This window comes from Hevea brasiliensis, chromosome 7 (assembly GCF_030052815.1).
Source record: "Hevea brasiliensis isolate MT/VB/25A 57/8 chromosome 7, ASM3005281v1, whole genome shotgun sequence".
Lineage (NCBI taxonomy): Eukaryota > Viridiplantae > Streptophyta > Magnoliopsida > Malpighiales > Euphorbiaceae > Hevea > Hevea brasiliensis.
The window spans coordinates 8733412-8754846 of record NC_079499.1 but is presented as its reverse complement, the minus strand read 5'-3'; the positions used below and the strand labels follow the sequence as shown (position 1 = coordinate 8754846).

The window sequence follows — 21435 nt, the reverse complement described above, 5'->3', positions numbered from 1 at the left end:
TAAGCTTAAATTATTTTATTAATTTTAATATATATATATATATATATATATATATATATATATATATATATATATATATATATATTCTTATTAATTAGATATCAATCATTTTCAAATGAATAATATTTTGACCGATTATAATAATTAATAAATCTCAAAATCTTAAGTTCAATTGTATTTAATTATTTTAATTTAAGTTAAATTATTAATTTTTTAAAATTAGTTCAATGAAATATGATTAAAAATTTCATGATAAAGAATGTATATTATGAGAGATATGAGTATTAAAAAAAATTATTGTTATTTTTAATAAACTAAAAAGTAGTATAATAAATTTTTAAATAATAGATTTGATTGTCGAGGGTATTGAATTTGAGGAGAATGAGGTTGCGGCTGTGGAGGAAGATTTTTCGCTATGCCTTGTGGGGCGATTTCTTACCGACAAATTCAATACGTTTCAGCTTATGAAATGCACCATGGCATCATTATGGAGGCCTCGAGTGGATGAGTGCCAAGGAAATTGCTGAAGGTCTGTTTTTGTTTAAGTTTTACCATGCTGTTGATCGTGATAGAGTGCTGGATATGGGGCCCTGGACGTTTAATAGCCATTTACTCCTCATTGATAAAGTTGATGGCTATGACGATCCTAGAGATGTTCCTCTGCTTTTTATGCGTATTTGGGTACAGATTCATGGTTTGAAACCAGGGTTCAACTCAGATCATGTAGTGGAACGATTGGGCAATGCGATGGGAGAATGCTTGGAGCGTGATGAAAACAATTTCACCAAGGTCAAGAATTTCTCTAGTTCCTGGAAATCTTATGCAAGAGTGCGGGTGAAGTTGGATGTCAGAAATCCATTGTGGACAGATTACCATCTTCGCAAAAAGGGGGGAGAATGGTTTAAGGTGGAATTCCGCTATGAGAAGTTACCTAACTTCTGCTACATCTGTGGTATCCTTGGCCATGGAGAGAAATTTTGTCCTAGCTTGTTACATCTAGAAGGGAAACCGGTTCGCCGTTTTGGTCCAGAAATGCGTGCAGGACCGCGTTCACAACAATCCATCATAGGTGCACGGTGGCTCCGGGATGATGATGGAACGTTTCACGGTAGGGAAGGTGGAGGTTGGTGGAGACGAAACGAAGATGGAAACTCCTCCGGAATTGGACATCCCATGAATCAGGATGTGGATTCAGGAGATAATGGGGGCGTCAAATCAGGAGATGATGGAGGCGTGAAATTAGGGGATAATGGGGAGGATAACAAGGATGGAGACGTGGGTCAAGGAGACTTAAACTCTAATGATCTAATTCCTGGTGAAATTGGACAGGAGGGAATTACAATTAATGATACAAAAAAAAGAAGGATGAGCTTGGGCAAGCAATCAAATGTGGACCTCAATACTTCTTGGATCCAAAAATGGACACGGTGGGCCTCCAGGAGAGGACCCGCCGAACCCAATGAGTTGTTTAAGCTGGAACTGCCGTGGGCTGGGCAACCCATGCGCGTTGGAGACCCTACAGGAAATAATTAGGGAAAAGAGGCCTCATTTTATTTTTCTTGTTGAAACAATTTCTTCTTCTTTAAAAATTGATGAAATAAAAAACAATTTGGGTTATGATGGTTGTGTGGCTGTTGATAATGTGGGCCATAGAGGTGGCCTGGCTTTATTATGGAAATCTGTTCAAACTGTTTCTTTACTTAGTTCCTCGTTTTGGCATATAGATGTGTTAGTAGAAATTGCTATGTTGGGTGAATGGAGGATTACGGGCTTCTATGGCAGGCCCAATAGGAATGAAAGGAGAGCTTCTTGGGCTCTCTTGAGGGAATTAGCTAGTCAATACTCTTACCCTTGGGTTTGTTGTGGGGACTTCAATGCCATTTTGACCCAAGATGAAAAAAGGGGTGGTAATTTTTATCCTACTTATTTGGTTCAAGACTTTAGAGATGCAGTACTTCAAGCTGGGCTTTCTGATGTCAACATGAATGGATACAAATATACTTGGGATAATGCAAGAGATGATGATGATTGGGTGGAAGCCAAGCTTGACCGTTTTTTGGCCAATGATGATTGGAAGCGGCGATTTACTGGTCTAAAGTCATTCTGGACTACAGCTCATCTGATCATTTGCCCATCTTATTACAGGTTCGTATTTTCTTGCCTCGCCATTCCCCTCGTTTATTTCGTTTTGAGAATACTTGGGGCGCGGAGAGTGGTTGTCGCGAAATTGTTGAGGAAATCTGGTCGGATCCTTCCCTGGGTTCGGTTTTGGAGAAGTTACAATTTTGCAGTGTTCGTTTGGGTGAGTGGGGAGATAATCTGCGGAAACTTTATAAGCAGGAGATTGACGATTGTAAGCGGGTAATGAGTCTCTTAAGGGGTAAGAGAGATGCTCATAGTCGAGAAAGCTTTAGGATGGCCAAAAGCAAATTTCTAGATCTTCTTCGCAGGAAAGAATCTTATTGGCGTCAGAGAGCAAAGGAATTTTGGTTGAAGGAGGGCGATCAAAATACAAAATTTTTTCATCGCAGCTACTATCGACAAAGGAAAAAAATGAATTGATCGCTTGAAGGACGATAATGGGAACTGGTGTGATTGGTCGACAGGGTTGGAAGCAATGATTACGGATTATTTCAAAAATATTTTCACTTCTAATGCTGGTTCGTCTAATGATATTATTGATCTTGTGCCGGCTCTAGTCACAGATGACCAGAATGTTGATTTGATGAAGCCGTACACCGTAGATGAAGTCAGTGAGGTTTTGATATCCAAGCCGATAAGTCTCCTGGGTTGGATGGTTTCAACCCCGGTTTTTATCAGAAGTATTGGACTATCATTGGGGATCAGGTATCTAATTTTTGCATCTCTTGTATCAGAGATAGAGAATTTCCTAGCGAGCTGAATGATACGGCTATTGTCCTAATCCCTAAGAAGGAGCACGCAGAACGTATGTCGGATCTACGCCCCATAGCCCTTTGCAAAGTTCTCTATAAAATAATCTCCAAGATGATTGCTAATCGGCTTAAGGTAGTTCTTCCTTCTATCATTTCACCCTCTCAGTGTGCCTTCGTACCTGGTAGAAATATCCAGGAAAATTCTGTAGTTGCTTATGAAACTTTACACTACATGAGAGGTAAAAGGCGTGGACGAGATGGTTATGCAGCTTTAAAAATTGATGTTAGCAAGGCCTTCGACAGATTGGAATGGAAATTTCTGACGGCTATGTTGATGAAGCTTGGCTTTGACACAAATTTTGTAGAGTTCTTATATCTCTGCGTTTCTTCTGTCTCTTTTAAGGTTCTTCATCAAGGGATGCTTACGGATGCTATTTTGCCGGGAAGGGGATTGCGGCAAGGAGATCCCCTCTCACCTTATCTTTTTATCCTTTGTATGGAAGGTTTGTCTCGGTTAATTCACAACAGAGTTGCTATTGGTCGTCTGAATGGTGTAGCTGTTTGTGGAGGGGCCCCGGTTGTATCACACTTATTTTTTGCAGACGACAGCCTTTTCTTTTTTAAGGCAACTCAGGAACAAGCTTTAGCCTTGAGAGAGGTGCTTCATGTTTATGCCATTGCAGCAGGCCAGCTTATAAATTTTGACAAATCTCTGATTTGTTTTAGTGCTAATGTGCATGATGAAACTCGCCAGAATATTTGCAATATCTTGCAGGTCTGTGAACAAGATAATCTGGGCTCTTATTTGGGTCTTCCCACAGCAATTGGTCGAAACAAACAGGAAGTCTTCCAATTTGTGAAAGACAAATTCTGGAGGCGCATCAACTCTTGGAAGAACAAAGCCTTGTCTAGAGCTGGCAAGGAAATTCTTGTAAAGACGGTCTTACAATCTCTGCCAAACTATGTCATGAACCTTTTCCTTCTCCCAAAAGGTATATGTGATGATTTGCAACAAATTATGGCAAGATTTTGGTGGGGGACAAAGGTTGATGGAAGTAGAAGTTTACATTGGTTGGGTTGGGATCGCCTTGCTTGCCATAAACATTTTGGCGGTTTAAGTTTCAAGAAGATCAGACAATTTAATATCGCTATGCTTGGTAGGATGGGTGGCACTTGTATATGAACTCTAATTCTTTGGCTAGCCGAATACTTAAAGCTAAATATTATCCTAATGTTTCTTTCTTAGAGGCTCCTATTGGGAATAATCCCAGCTATGTTTGGAGAAGCATTAGAGAATCTCAAAGTTTAATTCGTGATGGTCTTCTATGGCGTGTTGGGGATGGCAATGATATTGCTATCTGGCTAGATAGTTGGCTGCCAGATGTTGCCTTCCCTATGGTTACTACAACCTTTGACTTTAATTTTGGGGTCTATATGGTTTCGGATTTGATCACTGATGGTGCTTGGAACATTGATTTGGTGAATCGTGTGTTTAATGAAAGGGATCGAAAACTTATTCTGTCAATCCCTTTAAGAAGGAGCTCTAGCATTGACTTGCAATTTTGGAAACATGATAAGAGAGCGATTATTGATTAGCGGTGCTTACAAATTCTGAACTCGAGAATCGACACACCGTTGGCAATAAAAATTCGAAGAAGCTTTGGTCTATCCCAAGTGCACCAAAAATCGAAACTTTCTTTGGCGTCAGATCCGGTTCTCTGACCAGATCAAGACTTTGTTCTCGGCATGTTCCGACCACGAGGTTTGTCCATTATGTAATGTTGATTGTGAATCAGAAAGCATGTTTTAGTTGAATGCTCCTTTGCAAGGCATGTTTGGCTTGCCTCTCATCTTGGTTGGTTTTCTCCTTCAACCCATTCCTTTCAAGATCGTTAATGCGAGCTTTAGCTCTCTTCAATCAAATGACTGCAACTTTGGCGTACCTATGTTGGTCTATATGGGAGGAACGCAATTCGGTGGTTTGGAAATCGCTCGACTGCCGCTAACTCCTGCAGATTGAGAGGCCTTCGTCTCAAACGAGAATGGGACGATGCTCGTTAGTATACGGCCGCTATTCCACCGATCGCAGATTTGCCTACACCACGGGAATGGAAAAAGCCAGGCCCTAAGCGGGTGAAGCTCAATGTTGATATCACGCCAATGTCAATTCGGATGGACAGAATCGGAATGGTGATGCGTAATGAAATGGGCGCTTTGTGGCTTGTAAGATTTCGCGCATGGTAGGATTATTCTCACCTACAATTGCTGAAATTATGGGAGTACTGAAGCTTTGAGTGGATAAAGGACAACAATTGGCAAAACGTTATTGTGGAATCTGATAATTTGCAGGTTGTTAATGTTCTCAATTCCATGAATGTGGAAAATTTCTCTATGATGGGTGGTATTGTTTCTGATTGTAGATCTCTTATTAATGAGATTAGTTGTGAGATTCTGTTTTCTCATGTTTTCTGTTCGGCGAACGGGGTGGCTCATGCCCTTGCTCAAGCTACTCGTTCCTTTCCGAATGCTATGGAGTGGACTCTTTCTCCTCCTGAATTTGTATCTCTTCTTTTGCTTTAATGAAATCCCATTTATTATAAAAAAAAAAAAAATAGATTTGATTGTGAAAGTTTTGAGATTTTACAATCTTGTTAAAGAAGAAAATCGTTTAACCATGAAAATTAAGATAATAATGATAATGATAAAAATATTTAAAAGGAAAATAAAAATATAATTAAATAAAAAAATATTAATTATTTAGCATAAAAGATAATAATTAATATAATTATAAATCATAATAAATTTTATATGTTGAGTGACACATAGTAACACTAATGAAAAATCTGTCCACATGACAATACTTATAAAAAAAATGGCCTATTTTGTATACATGAATAGATGGATATATTATGAATCATCTATCTTTTGGGAAAAAAAATTCATTTATTTTAAAATTAATTTAAAATTAAATGATACATATTTTTATATTATTTGTCAAATACAAAATTATATTATTTGTTATTAAAAATATAAAATATTATATTCTTATAAAAAATATATAAAATAAAATAATTAATAATCATTTAAGAAATGAAAATTAAAATATTTGACTTAATATAATTTAAAAAATAATAAAAATATTTTATTAATCAACTTATCAATTTAAAATTAAATGGTATATAACTTTATAGTATTTACAAACTATAAAGTTATATTAATTGCAATTAAAAATATAAGATATTATCTTGTTACATTCTTATAAAAAATTATTTAGAAAAAATTAATTAAAATAATTGAAGAAATAAAAATTTAATTTAATATTGATAGCTATATAAAATATTTAACTTACTATAATTTTAAAAAAATAAAAATAATTTAATAATCAATTTATCCACTTATTTCAAAATTTAAAATTAATTCATAAATTTATCAAATAAAAAGTTATATTAATTTTTAAGAAATTATTTCGTTAACTTACTATAATTTTAAAAAAATAAAAATAATTTAATAATCAATTTATCCACTTATTTCAAAATTTAAAATTAATTTATAAATTTATCAAATAAAAAGTTATATTAATTTTTAAGAAATTATTTCGTTACATTTTTATAAAGAAGTATTTAAAAAAAATTAATAATTATTTAAGAAATAAAAAAATTTAATTTAATTTTAATAATCATATAATTATTCAAAATTTAATATAAATTAAATTATATTTAGTCTAATTAATTAAAAATTTTAATATTAATAAAATTTTAGCATGATTTTAAAGATGTAAAATATAAAAAATAAGTATTAAATTATATTATTAAAATAAAATAAAAATTAATTCACATAATATCTGAATAAAATGACTAATTATATATATCTATATATATAAAATAGTAAATAAATATTATTTTTATTTTTTTTTATAATAAATATGCTTGTAAACGAAAAGAGTGCTATATACTTAATTGAAACCATAATAATAACATTCTATATGCTCAGGCTTGGCCACCGGTTCAGTTTCAACTGAAATTCATAGTTGCTTGAGATGGATTGAATTGGAATAGAATTAGACCAGTCTGATTTTAGTCCATTTTAAGTCTATTCTAATTCAATTTTGATCTTATTCATTAACATTTCCAATTTTGATTTTTAACTATTTTGATTTTGATTCAGCCCCAAATTTGTCCAAGTGAAGCTACCACATAATTAAAAAAAAAATTGATTTGAATGAGTCGAACCGACATTTAAAACCGTTGATTACAATTATGCTCCAATTTTTCAAAGAGATGGCCTCTAATCAGCCCAAGTAATTGGTTCAAACCCCAATTCAGACCCAAAATCATTGATGTGAACCATTTATAAATTTGATCCAAACCTAACCACCCCTCTCTCTCTCTCTCTCTCTATATATATATATATATATATATATTTTTTTTCTTTTTTTTCCCCGAAAATAATCCCTATAAAGATTTAAACCCATATTTATCAGGTAAACAATAGACTTTCAATATCAAATCAGGTTCGGCTACGATATTGTTATTATTATTATAATAGATTTATTATTATAATAGATTTACTTGAAAAGCTTAAATTAAAATTAATTAAATTAAATGAAAAATTAATCAATATTAATTATGTTTGATGTTTGAATTAACTGGAGTGTGATGATACTGTGCAAGAATCAAAGTTGTGAAAAATAATTAGGATATGAGAAGAGCTGCTGAGCGTGGAATCACACACCACAACATAATAATAATAATAATAATAATAATAATAATAATAAAATAATGAGCAAAGGAAAGAAACGGGAGGAGAAATACCAAATCCTGAAAAAAACTTAGTCCTCTCCTCATTTGCTCTCCGCCCCTTCCCAAACCCTAGTGCAACCGTTCCTCTTCTTTTTTACTCCTTCACTATTCAAATTATTCCACTTCTCCACTCTTCTTTGATCTCTTACTCTTCACTCTTCGTCCAATTTCATCAATTTTTCACCTCAAAGGACCACACTTCCCGAATCCAACATTGCACCATTTGAATTCACTGCTCGAATTCTCTCTTTCTTGCCGTCAATTTAGCGATTCGAAGCTGTGTTTGCTGCTCGATTGAATTTGTTGGGTTGTATATAGAGTATAGAGTTGTGGTCCTTGTGGAGGAGAAGAAGGAGAAGAAAAAGGGGATTTGGGATTTTAATTTACCAGTTTGCCCCCCTTGATCTTTCAAGAGGAAGAATTCTGGTATCCATGTCAAAGGTATGCTTATTTTTGCTTAAGCTTTGATGTTTGACCTGATGTTTTGTGAGAATTTAGTAGGTGTCTTCTGTAGCAAATGTTCCTCCTTTTTGTTAACATTAATGTTGTTATTTGTTTGATTATTAAAAATAAAGGGGGAAAGGAGAATAAAAGAACATGGTCCAATGCTGTGTGCCCCCTTTTTTTAACTTTCTGGATTTGGTAACTATGAGCTGACACGAATTATAGGGAGGATATGAGAAGGATGGGGGAAAGTATCCTAAAAAAAGACATTTTTCGCATTTTTGAGGGATAATTGATGATAATCACATCCAATTTTGGCTTTTAGTTGTCAAATAGCAACGTAGTGCCCTAATTCAGTAACTAAAGCCATAAAGGGCCACAGGATAGTAAGAATATAGGTTATAGCTTAGCAATTTTATCACCTGATTTACACCACGAAATTTCTGTTCATTGGTAATGCGAGGAATGTACAAAATTCAACTAAAACCGTTGTTGGTAATATCACATTTAAAATTTGAACCATGGCTACTTTTGGTAATGGTAAGGAAATGTTAACGGGTTATTTAATGAAATCAAATTTGTAAAAAATGCAAGTATATGTATTAAGCATTACATTGCCTTGTTTGGAAGTTACAAAAATACTATGTAATGACTATTCCATTGTCATGTTTGTTTACACATATTTACGAAAGGTAATCAAATTTATAGTAGTTATGGAATCCATAAGAGTGAACTTGCAGATTTAGAGGAGAGGAAAAAAATTGTGATAGGTAAATGGCAGAGAAAACCTTCATAGAAGTTGCCCAAAAAAAATCGCGATGGAAAAGTGGTTTTATCGTAATCACAATTACATCAGTTTTATTGTGTGATGAGAATTGCATCAACATAGGTAATAGGGAATGTAAGAGTAATACCAATACATTATAATAAAAAAGAATTTACTTAATCAAACACAGTAGATAAACAAGTAATGTAATTCTTACTTCATTACACTGTAGATTGTGGTGTACCAAACATGGCCTAAATTTGAGAATAGCTATTATATTCCCATTCTTTTCCATGAACTGAACAAATTTTAAAGGTTGCTGACATTGAATTAGAATATTGTCGTGGTGGTGGTAGATTTTTAGGTGAAAAATTGAGACATGGTTGACTAGTGACTCATGGGTTTCAGAATATGGTCTTAAGTGTTTTGGAGTGATTAGCACGAGTACAACTCAAAAGTTGAAGAAATATTGTTAATTTTTTCATGCTTGTTCCAAGTTCAAAGTACCATTTGTACAAATAAGAATCCCCTTCATTACGTGATTTCTTCTTTATATAGATAGATATAGGATTTGTATTGTTTCCTAAAAAATATTGCATTACATTGATTCCTTTAAACTCAATGATTAAATAATAATTTATTATCATGATTTCGAGCAAGCCGCTATGGTGAAATTGGTAGACACGCTGCTCTTAGGAAGCAATGTTAGAGCATCTCGATTCGAGTCCGAGTGGCGGCATAACATCCTAGCATAGAGCAAGGTAGTTAAAAGCATAAGGCGCACTCAAAGCGATGCATCACCCATCGCTTAAAGCACAAAGTGCAAAAAATGCCCTTGCTTCATTGAAGGATGCACAAAATTATTAAAAAAAAAATGAACTAATAATATAATAGGCAAAGAAAATACAATACTCTATATAAAATTCAAACCCTTAAGAAATCATCAAACATCCAAAAGTTTTTAGCATACAAATTCATAGTCATAACCTAGAGGTCTTCACTAAATTTCCCATTAAAGTTCTCAATACTTTTTTCCTCATCTCCAAAATAAGATCCATTTCTATCAAAATCTTCATCTAAATCAGTTTCAGTATCTTCCAACATAGGCCTTAAAGTTGAGGCTCTTTGCGCTTTTATTTGTGCTTTAAGTGCAAAAAGCTTAGCATATGTAAAAACGGTTCTTATTTGTCGCTGCTCTTTTGTGCTTTAGCGAGGCTTTTTGCACTTTTGCACTTTAGCGAGGCTTTTTGCGTTTTTTACTACACTAGCATAGAGATCTTTTGCATCCAACTTTTTAATCAAACTATGTCATTGTCGATATCTTTTGTATCCTTTTGTCTTGCTTGGAAACCAAAAGCAGATCTCTCTCAACCCCTTCAGGACTCTTATAATTTGTTTTCTCCTTCTTCTTCTTCTTCATTTGGAGTTTAATACCTGTCCATTTATTGGCAAGATTAAATGTGAATTTCATGCTGCTATGTGGCCTGAACTGTTGAATTATGGGCTGCTATGTGGCCTGAACTGTTGAATTATGGGTTCCTCTTTTGGGTATATATGTTTATTAGAATACCTATAAATGAATAATGAGATGTGAAACGATGAATTTGTTGTACACTTTGCTGCATTGTGCTGAAGCATAATTGTGAACAAAGTAGCAAGAGCATGAACCCTAATATAATCTTTGATGGGTGTGTTCAATTTTGTCAGCAATGCAGAATGGTATTGAAGATCTTTAAACATTAAATGTCATGGATGGCAGGATGGGGTAATGGGGGACTGGGTTATTTAAAACGTTTTTAAGTATCAGTTTATCACCACTTTTGTTGCATGTCATTCTATCGTATGCCCAAAAAAATAAGTGATTAGCATAGAAAATCAATTGAATTCCCATATTGATGAAATCAATCTTTTGTAACAACAGTATGCTGCTTTTTGGTTTGGCATGATAATATTGAACTCGAATTCAGTGGTAAATCTGTAAATGTGAACATGTAAACATAATAATCCTGTATAAAACATTAGAATGGGCCAATCGTGAGTGTCTTTTGCTATGCATTTGGTATGGTTGTATCTCTTTATATAGGCCTAACTGCCTAACTTAAGCAGAACTTGGTGAATTGCTTTCTTGCTTGCTTTGTTTATTTCTTGGAATTTAATTTGTTGATATTTGATGGTAATGGAGTTTTCTTCCTTGTGTAACTTAATTGCAGTTAATGGTTCACCTTCACATGAAACACTGATCCATGGATCTTGAAATCAAGAAGTTTGAAAGAGGTAAGAACTCATTTTTTAAAGATTTTTGTTTGTTGCACCATTTGGTCTCCTTATTCCGCTAAATTGATGGACCTTAGATCTGGTAGTTGTATCATTATCCATTTTTATGCATAGAAAAAGCTCCACAAGTGGATTGTTCTCTTTTGCACATTTACATGTTTTAATCTAATGTATAAATTTGATATACAGTTCCATCATCCATCGTATTGCCATATTAAAACCTTATATCTTCTGTACAAAAGCTGTAATTTAAACAGGAAGTGGGTGGTTTTTGTGTTTATACCTGACCCTAGAGGTGTTGTGTTTTACCCAAAACTATATGTTCGTATGGGAAGGAATTTTGCATTTGCACATGTTTTCCAAACTAAAAAACTAGAATTAGAATTATAACCTTTATTGAAGTACACTTGTCTTTAAGAGCAAAAGAGATTTGGAATTTATTGCTGAGATTCTCTTGCTATCTTGAGTGATCCGTAGGTTTTACCCTTAGTTAGCTTATTAAAATGCCTTCTCTTCATCATCTTTGGGCACATTTGTTATATATGATTAAATTCAGTTATTGGGTATGTAATTGGCTTTATAACTCCCCTCCCAGTGTCCCTTCCACACATCCACCCTGCACCCACACTCACAGATTCCCCCTTTATCTTTTATGGCAAAGTCATTTGTACACCGAACAATTACTGAAAATTGATACTCTGTACAGGTTGGATATTATAATCATTTTATTAACATGCACAACAATAAAATTGTCGTTGTTATTATCCAAACAATCTGTTTCCTTTACTTTTCTTCGGACAATTAAAAGAGGGGAATGGTGAAATAAGAAAGAGGGTAAAAATAAAATATACATGTGCCAACCCTTGAGGTTGAGGGTAAAAATGATGTTTTCCTCATCTTTTGTTGCTTATACTGATGCTGTCCATTTTGAAACTTTAGGACCAAGAGAGCTGACTGGTGCTGTTGATCTTATAAGTCATTACAAGTTGTTGCCTCACCATGAGTTCTTCTGCAAGCGATCACTACCTTTGTCAATTTCTGACACACATTATCTTCACAATGTTGTGGGAGACACTGAAATCAGAAAAGGAGAAGGCATGCAATTGGATCAGCTTATCCAGAATATTCCCTATTCCAGAGATAGCAATACACGCATACAGTCATTTGACCTAGATGTGCTCAGAGAGGCCTTCCAATTTAAGGAAACCACTTCTATAGATTTGCCTCATGTAAGAAATATATCGCCTTGAAATTTTTCTTTTTCTCTGTCGTGCTAATTGTGTTTTTTTGCTCCGGACAATTATCCAAGCTGCATGGCTTTTTTTTTTTAATCACTGTTGTTGAGATTGTGAATTTTTGTTTTTGGTGATTTTTTTTTCCTCATCACCTTGTTTAGGCAGAGAAGGGGACTCCTACAATTGCAGCGAAATCAAAAAGTGAGTCCAAAGACAAAGAGAGGAAGCATAAAAAGCACAAAGATAAAGATAAGGAGAAGGATAAAGAGCATAAGAAGCACAAGCACCGTCATAAAGATAAAGATCGGAGTAAAGATAAAGACAAGGAGAAGAAGGATAGGAGTGGACATCATGATTCTGGTGGTGATCACTCTAAGAAACATCATGAAAAGGTTAGAAGTTATTGCTTTCTTGTACTGCTTGAACACATTTTAAAATTTGTGGTAAATCGGAAAGGAAAAAAATTTTTGGACTCCAATTTGACCTTGTATGACATAAATAGTGAACTGGTGAACTAATTTATGCAAGAACTCTTATTTCCTCTCAAACTTTAAATGGGGCAATTTATGTTGGCTATTGGAAATGGACTGCTGTTGATGTATTTTTGCAGTGCTATTTTAATGAGCGATGTGTTTTCCCATTTCTTTTAAATGTAATTGAATTTCAATGCATTGCCAATATATACCTCTTATGATTTCAGAAAAGAAAGCATGATGGAGATGAAGATATTAATGACGTTCACAAGCACAAAAAAAGTAAGGTAATATAGATTAATTTGATTTTTGGGTACTGCATGTTCAGTTTCAGTTCCTGTGATTTTTGTTATTATGAGTTTATGACACCTTTCATTCATTGGTATCTGTTCCTCTAAACATAACAAGCCCTCACGCCTATTTCTTATTTTTAATTTTTCATTTCTGTTTCTTATTTTTAATTTTTCTGCAGCATAAGAGCTCAAAAATTGATGAGATTGGTGCCATAAAGGTGGCTGGCTGAAGCCTTTGACATAATAGTGTCCATTTGTTCTTTGAGTGGTTGTTGTTGAGAATTTGGAAGGGATTTTCACTTAAAGTAGTCAAATTGTATGAGGTAAACACCGAACTTGCTCTTTATAATTTCAACTCTGCTTTTTATTTGCCTCATAATTTTGGATCAAATGTGTGAACTTACTGAAAAATAACAAAATAATCTCTGTTTTCCTCAATAGCCTTGCTATATTTTTGAAACTAATTTTATTTAGCATCCTTGTGGCCATAGGTTGCCTCCTCCTTTTGTGCCATTTATTTGTAAAGGTTTTTTTAGGTAAAAAGAAAAGATGAATTATTTTAGCCTTTTTTTTTTTTTTTAAATGAGTGTGATGTTATGAAACTTGAATAGAGTTTTTATTTGTGTACATTGCATTGGCTAAACTAGCATCCTTCAAACTACGCCCTTTATGTTCTTATGCGCCAAACTGAGGTTAATGTGACATTTAGTTACTATTACCTTTAAATTTAATTGAACATTCAAATTCAATCCCTAAAAGCTATATATATTTTTGCGATCTTTGGACGAAGAATGATAGATCTTGCTGCCAAATTATGTAGATAAACTTTTCAAACTCTGGTGGGAATCCCTTAAATTTAATGGAACCTCTGGGAGATTAAGTGTCACCTATCACCTTTAAAACCACAAGGTTACCAAGTGTAAATGGACCTACAATTGCTTTTTTTTTTTTTTTTTTAATTTCCTTAAAATTTTTTTGTTCTGTCATTGCGTGTCGTGAACTTTTATTATTTATTTGTAAAAGAGCTGCTTTCCTTAGGCATTATCCGAAAGATATACTGGGTTCAAGGCTTGTGGGAACTGTCTAAATTGGTTGATGTTCAGTTCTATGTTATCCAAACAAAATAACCTCCGGTATTCAATGATATAAAAGATTGTGTTCTGGAAGTTGCTTTTGTTTGTATCAACGTCCTTTATCTTCTTACTAAACTTAACCAAAATTGGCATTTATGAATGTTTATTATCAGCATTGAGACTCTTCTGATTTTTTTTTTCCTTTCTTTTTTTATGCAGAGTAGGTTCTGAACTGACTGAAAAATGTGAAGATGGTGAATTTGCTTGACACAGGAAAATTTGGATGCAGGGTAAAAATAGCTGAAAATGAACTTTGTATCATAACAATTTATATATTTGCTGGTAATAGGTTGAATTTTAAGCCTTTCTTCTTTTTTTCTCAGTTTTTATGGTGCCTTGGATATTTTGGCATTTATACATTATTGTAATCATTTGTCCTTTTTAGAGTAGTGGTGGTCTCAAAGCCTAGCCCCATAATTAGTTTCAAGTAGAATCTCTAGTGTCGAATTGTAGGAAGATCAGGTCTGAGATATAGGATTTTTGTAAATCAATTCCTTCCTTACCTCATTTTTGTGGCGATGGCCAACATAAACTAGTTCCTCAAAAAAGGGCCTGGGTTTTTGTCCTCTCACTTGAATGTTCTACTTTATGGGGTGATCATTACAAATTTTTGTGTAAGTACAGCACAGAGAAGCAATTATTAGGACACTGGGAGATCATAACTGGTAATTAAATTTCTTGAGGTGAAGAATGATAATTTTGTGCTGTTCTGTTCATCTATATCGAGTATTTTTTTATTACAGAGTTGGATAGAAGAATGTACTTAAATATGGAAAATCCAGAAGGGACGGATTTAAGGGAGTGAGTTTATGGAGAATTTATTTAGTGTAATCATTGTATGAATAATGAATACACAATGAACGTTGATTATAATAGGATCTATAGATCCATTATAATCAATTATCATGATAAACTGTGTGACTTACAACTGCTGTATTTTAAAATTTCTCAGGTTTATGATAGTCGTAACACCTATGGTTCTGCTGGAAAATGAGAATTTGTTCTTTGTAAGAACAAATTATCCTAAAACGAATCGGAAAGCCCCACGGTGGGATCTATTCTGTCCAAGGGATGTCTAGTTTGAGTGTCTATTCTCTCCAAGTGAAGGCTAGCTTTAGAGTCCGTTAGAAGTTTTTAAAATATGTTAGGGAATATTAAAAAATAATTTAAAATTAAATTTAATAAGTTATTATTATTAGAACATTAGAATATATATATATATATATATATATATATATATATATATAATTTTTTTTTTCTATTAACTTTTTTGAACAATGATATTTTTTTACTAAAGAGCAATTTTGCCTTTCAAACTACAATGCTGAAGGGCACTTGTGGTTTGAGCCTATGTGAGTGAGAATATGCCAATATGGTAACCATAATAATGGGTTATTCTTGACAACATGTGGGAGGCAAGTAATTTCCTTCAGGAGTAAAGCAAAATAATTACACGAATATGAGAAAGATAGCCTAAGATTTGCAAGTGGATCTTGATCCTCATGCCCTAGTATTAGGGGCGTGCGATTTTGATTCAATTTAAGGCCTATTTAGAAAATGGAATCGAATCAAAATTTTGGTATGATTCTGGTTCGATTTTTCATTATTTTGATTTTGATTCGATATGATTTTTGATTTTTTAGTTTCGGTTCAGTTCGGTTCTTATTTAGTTCTAGTCCTTAAATCTTATGTAATTATTTTCTTAAAAAATCATGCTTAATTAGCATTTAAGTTTTAAATTGGTTATTAATACATAATATATCATATAATATAACTTTTAGTTATTTTTAAATTCTTTAATATTTAACTATAAGATACATATATAATTTAAGATTAAATTTATTATATTATATAATAGTATAAGTCATATAATATACATTTTAACTATTTATTAATTATGTAATATTTAATTATAAAATATAAATATAATTAAGAATTAACATATATATACTATAATAATATATTTTGAATTAAGAATTATAAGGTAATTTAATATATTTATAACTAAAACTATTAAAAAAAATATAGAGAAATGAAATATAATATTAAATTGTATTTAATTCATAATTATATATACATATATAAATATATAATTATACTGAAAGTATATAATACATATAAAAAATAAAAAAAATATATGTATAAATTCAGTTTCAACTTTGGTTTTGGTTTGATTTTGGTTTGATTTAATTTTGGTTTAGTTCTAATTTCAGTTCAGTTCTTAGTGAAGAATTAGAATCTAATCGAAATAATTTCGATTTTAGTATGAATCATGTTGATTCGGTATGATTTTTTGGTTTGATTTAGTTTAATTCTCCTAAAAATCATACACAGCCCTACCTAACACGGCTTAATTTCAATGGTCAATGGCATAACACAAACTTGACAAATATTAGGTTAAAGTCTGTCAAAGTACCTTTGTAAAATAAAAAATCTCATGCTTCTTTTTCTTTTTAAATTTTTTATTCAATTTAATAAAATAAAATCAAATGGCAAAAAAGATAATAGGTTTATTTAAACAATATCATTATACCCCAAGTTGGCAAGCTGCACAACTGTACAGATTCCGCAGTCGAAATTCACCTGGGTATGCCCATAAATTTTTGTCCTTAATAGTTATGATTTAAAATATATTGTGTGCTAAAATCAATAAATGAACCCTTCAATAATCGAAAGTTCTTTTTTGAAGAAAAGAATCGAAAGTTCCTTATGCCCAAGATATTTGTTTATAGGGTAGACGACACATTTCATCTAAGGAAGTGCTTCCTCCACAGCAAGCACACCCATCTAGTGAATCTTCATGGAGGCATGTAAAGACAAACAACAAATGGAATCAATAGCTTAGCCATCACATAAAGCAAAATAAAAAAAGCATAAATAGTTGTAACCCATGTGAAGAAGAGAGGAACTTCATTATTATTAGCAGTAGTGATGAATAAACGATCAAGAAATCATCACAATTGAACCCCCAATTCTTCATTTGTTTCAGTTTATATGTACCTATCACCTATTTGGTTTATAATAATTATGAATTCACCTTCTTTCTCTAAGGGTCTTGTGTGCTAATAATAGTCCTAAAGGGACCTCATGAAGTAATGTTGATTACCTTCTCAACTAACCCATTTTGGATATCATTGTTGCAATAGCCCAAACTAGTTTCTTTCTCTCTCTTATTTTACCCTTAAAATTCTAGGTATTCTTTGACATATATAGCAAGTGAATTCCATCCTATGACAAGGGTTACTATTAATGTAAATTGTTTTTGTGTTTGCTTGAAAAATATAAAGATTTTGGATTTTTACCATAAATTTTAAATATGTGCACTAGGTTATTTCTTTGGAAACTATAAAATCCGAGAGAGTTAGAATAAATATGTAAGGGTAAGCATTCATCGGTTTTAATAAAAAATTGAATTTAATAAATTTAATTTGGTTTTTTAATTCAATTTGTTAGTTGATCGGTTCAATTCGATTTTATTTTCCAAAATTTCGATTTTTCAAATCAATTAAGTTAATTTAAAAAAAAATTGAATTAACCGAATCCAATTAAAGTTCATGAATTCAGTTTTTTATTTTTTTAATTTTGATTTGGTTTAAAACCGAACCAACCGATTACGTACCCTAATTTTGGATATGGATCATACATTTTAAGAGTGAAAGACCATTTGAAAGTATAGGTTATTGGATTGTTCCGAGGGACTTTATAAAGAATAAAAATCCTTTGTTGTACACTTCATGCCAATAAACCAATCCAAATATGCCATTGAGATAATATTTCATTGGGCTAATACTTATTTCATAGTGTAGGAAGTTAAAAGTTGAATTTCTGATTATCCTTTTTTTATTATTATTAATTTAGCTATAATTAAGGTTATAATTAGGATTTGAATTCCAGAACTCAAAATCCCTAGCACATAGCTGGGTTGCTTGCTAGGAATGAAATCATGATGGGAATTATGCAAGGTCCATGAACTTCAATTCATTCATTCTGCTTTTCTTTTCTTTTCTTTTTTCACCTTTCTTTTATGGGTATCCTAAAAAGTTAGCTCCTACAAGATACTATTACTGAAAGCTAAGAGGATAAAACAGTGCAAACCAATAAATGATTCCAACATCCAACTAGGAAAGGTAGACTTTACCCTATGTAATCTTGGTTAATAGTTAAAAGAAAAAAAGGTTTGTTATGTCAATAATTTGGTGGGTTTTAACATGTTATGATTCTTGTCCCATATGAACTATGAAAACCCTATTCAGCGATAATTTTTAAAATGATGTTTAGTATTTAATCAGGATCAAAATATTATTTATCTATTTATACTATTTGGTATTTATTTTAATATTTAGAGATTGAAATAGTAGCTTATGAAATGTTATTCTTCTAACTTTTAGAGATTGAATAAATGTTTTAATTATAATAAAAAAGATAATATCACTATTTTTATATTTAATAATTAATCTAACAGTTATTTTTATTAAATATTTTTTTTAAATTACTGTATAAATATTAATATATAACAATTAATAACTATAAAAATAATTTATAATTATTAAAATAACTAATAACTATTAAAACAATTAATATCGTGAAATATACTTGAAATGTGGTATAGCAAAAAGGAAGAAAGAATACATTGCAATAGAAGTTAATGGATATTGCAATATAAGTTAATGGGTTAAAGCTATCCAAAAGAATAGGAAAGAAAAGGCATAAAATAAAAGCAGAAAAGAAGGAAAGGTATAATCTTTGCCCTTATACTTTAATGACCTTAATTAAAAATTTACTAAGAACTTTTTGAAAGGCTTTTGGTGTTTTCTAAAATTTTAATTAAAAGTCTAAAGATTAAGAAGAAAGTCATAAAGATAATGCATATCAATGCTAGAAAAGGTAATTTAAGAAAAGAAAAAAAAATCATCAAAAAATAAAGAAAAAAGATTTATGTAAATTTGATCTACTATGAATTCAGTATAATAGATTTATATATTTATATCTTTGAGTGTAGACGAGGATTAAATAAAATTTTCCTTATAATTCTTGCAAGAATTAGAAGGAAGATTATAAATTAAACATGGGTGGTGTCTACTAGCATTAGATGCACTATAACCAAAGGCTGGAGAGGCTCACGTGATCGATTGAACGGTGCTAGAATTCTACATTGATCTTTCTCTCTTTTTTCATACCAAAGTTTTTTTTTTTTAATTCCTAGCCATTGGACACTAGTGTCTTACAAGTGGTTCCCATTAATTATTTTATGGTATGACATTTAGTTTCACACAAACAATCCCTATATATATAGGCCTCAATTATTAATTTTCATATTTTTTTTCTTTAGAAAATAAAAGATTATCTTTTTTCAAATACAAAATTTTATGTAACGGTTGAGCACGGATAAGCATGCTCACTTGAGAGAAATTTTAAGATGAGTAATTTCTTGGGAAGTTCTCTATTTCACCTATGGAATAAAACCGTAAGGCTTATGGCCAAAGCAACAATTATTCTAGTGTTTGGAACTCGACCGTTACAATTGATATCAGAATCGTTCACGTGTTCTTTTGGGCGATGGTGAGGCAAATTTCAGTGAGGACACTGAGTTTCGAAAGAGGGAGAGAAATGCCCCTTAGGCAAATCTCACATCGATAAAGCACGAAAATGATCTTGGGTTAAAAAATAATGATATATAAAATAAATGAACTAATCACTAATGGCGCCTTTCAGTAGAATGACCTGGAGAGTTTGAAGAACTCCAGAGTTAAGCGTACTTATTTGAGAAAAATCCTAGAATGAGTTGTTCTCCATTCCACCTATGAGACAAAACCATGAGACTTATGGCCGAAATGGATAATTCCTCTAGTGGTTGGAGCCCGAACGTTGCATTTTATATTATTACAATTTTACATGAGATAATTTAAGATCAACTACTTATATAAAATATAATAGTAATTATTTTAATTTAAAGGATCTAATTGTGTTGATTGATCTATTTAACGATTTAGTGAAAAATATATTCCACTCGGTAGTAATCTATCACTATTATAGCATTTCTCTGAATTTGATATGGAAATTATCAAATTTTGATATCATTATAAAGGGAATTTGTACTTTCTATCATTTATACTACTATAAAAATAGTAACACAAAATGCCTAACAATTCCATAAGAAAAAAAAAATCTCATAATGGAGAAACTGTAAATCCTTGCAAAGAAAGGAATACTAAAAACTCAGAAAAGAGAAGATAAAACTCAGATCTATTAATAAGAATAGACTGAATACAAATATAAATCTACTCTAAAAGGATACAGATATAAAGATTATTGGAAAAAATATAAAATAAATATAAAATATATAAAAAGAAAAAAAAAATGTGAAGGGTAACCACAGTGAAATTACCCACTAGTTGAATTACTCACCGTCAGCCACTCCAAAGAGCTTGCATAGGAGAGAGAGAGAGAGAGAGAGAGAGAGAGAGAGAGAGAGAGATGTTTGATAATTCACCACATACTCAAGCCATGGCAAATTATAAAAATGAAAAATTCACAAAAAGACAAAAAAAATTGAAATATAAATCATTTATGATATAACTTAAAATAGAACTGTAATATAAAAAATTTACAGGATATACCCACTTAGCTAATGTAATAAACTTTAATATTTTTGGGCATGCTTTTGCCTGCTATAAGTATTATTTTAAATATTATTAAAAAACTTAAAACTTATTTTATTATTTTTCATAATTAAAATTAAATTAATTTAATTTTAAAATTAATTTTTTATTCTCTCAAATATATATATATTTTTTAAAAAATTTATCTAATAATAAATTTTATAAAATTCTAAATTTCAAACAGAGGTATATATTTTTTAAAATGCAATTATTATGATTTCAATTTTAATAAAATGAGTTTAACAATCATTAAATTAAAAATTTATATTTACATTATATGTTTATTATATACATATTAATTAATTTTATACAAATTTTAATATAAATATTTAATTTAATAATTATAAATTTATTTTAATATAAGATTGAATTTATATTAGATGCACACTTTTATTATTTTAGTGATATGTGCAAACACAAATAGAAGTAAACACATTTTAGAATGAAAATATATAATATAAATTT

General features: G+C 31.5%; 1 protein-coding gene across 4 annotated transcripts; it reads left to right on the top strand.

The window, feature by feature from the left end:
* The first annotated feature begins 7673 nt into the window (after positions 1-7673).
* LOC110650733 (mediator of RNA polymerase II transcription subunit 19a) lies at positions 7674-14882 on the top strand. 4 transcript variants are annotated; one of them, XM_021805850.2, is made up of 7 exons: positions 7674-8134; positions 11114-11177; positions 12117-12406; positions 12574-12804; positions 13113-13172; positions 13358-13501; positions 14471-14882. In XM_021805850.2, the coding sequence occupies exons 2-6, from the start codon at positions 11147-11149 to the stop codon at positions 13406-13408; spliced, it is 663 nt and encodes a 220-aa protein (XP_021661542.2). In that variant the 5' UTR covers positions 7674-8134; positions 11114-11146; the 3' UTR covers positions 13409-13501; positions 14471-14882. The 4 variants fall into 4 exon arrangements, with proteins under 4 accessions (XP_021661542.2, XP_021661545.2, XP_058005931.1 ...); XM_021805851.2 differs by having other exon boundaries at positions 7679-8134; positions 14476-14882; XM_021805853.2 differs by lacking the exon at positions 13113-13172 and having other exon boundaries at positions 7677-8134.
* Positions 14883-21435: the final 6553 nt, after the last annotated feature.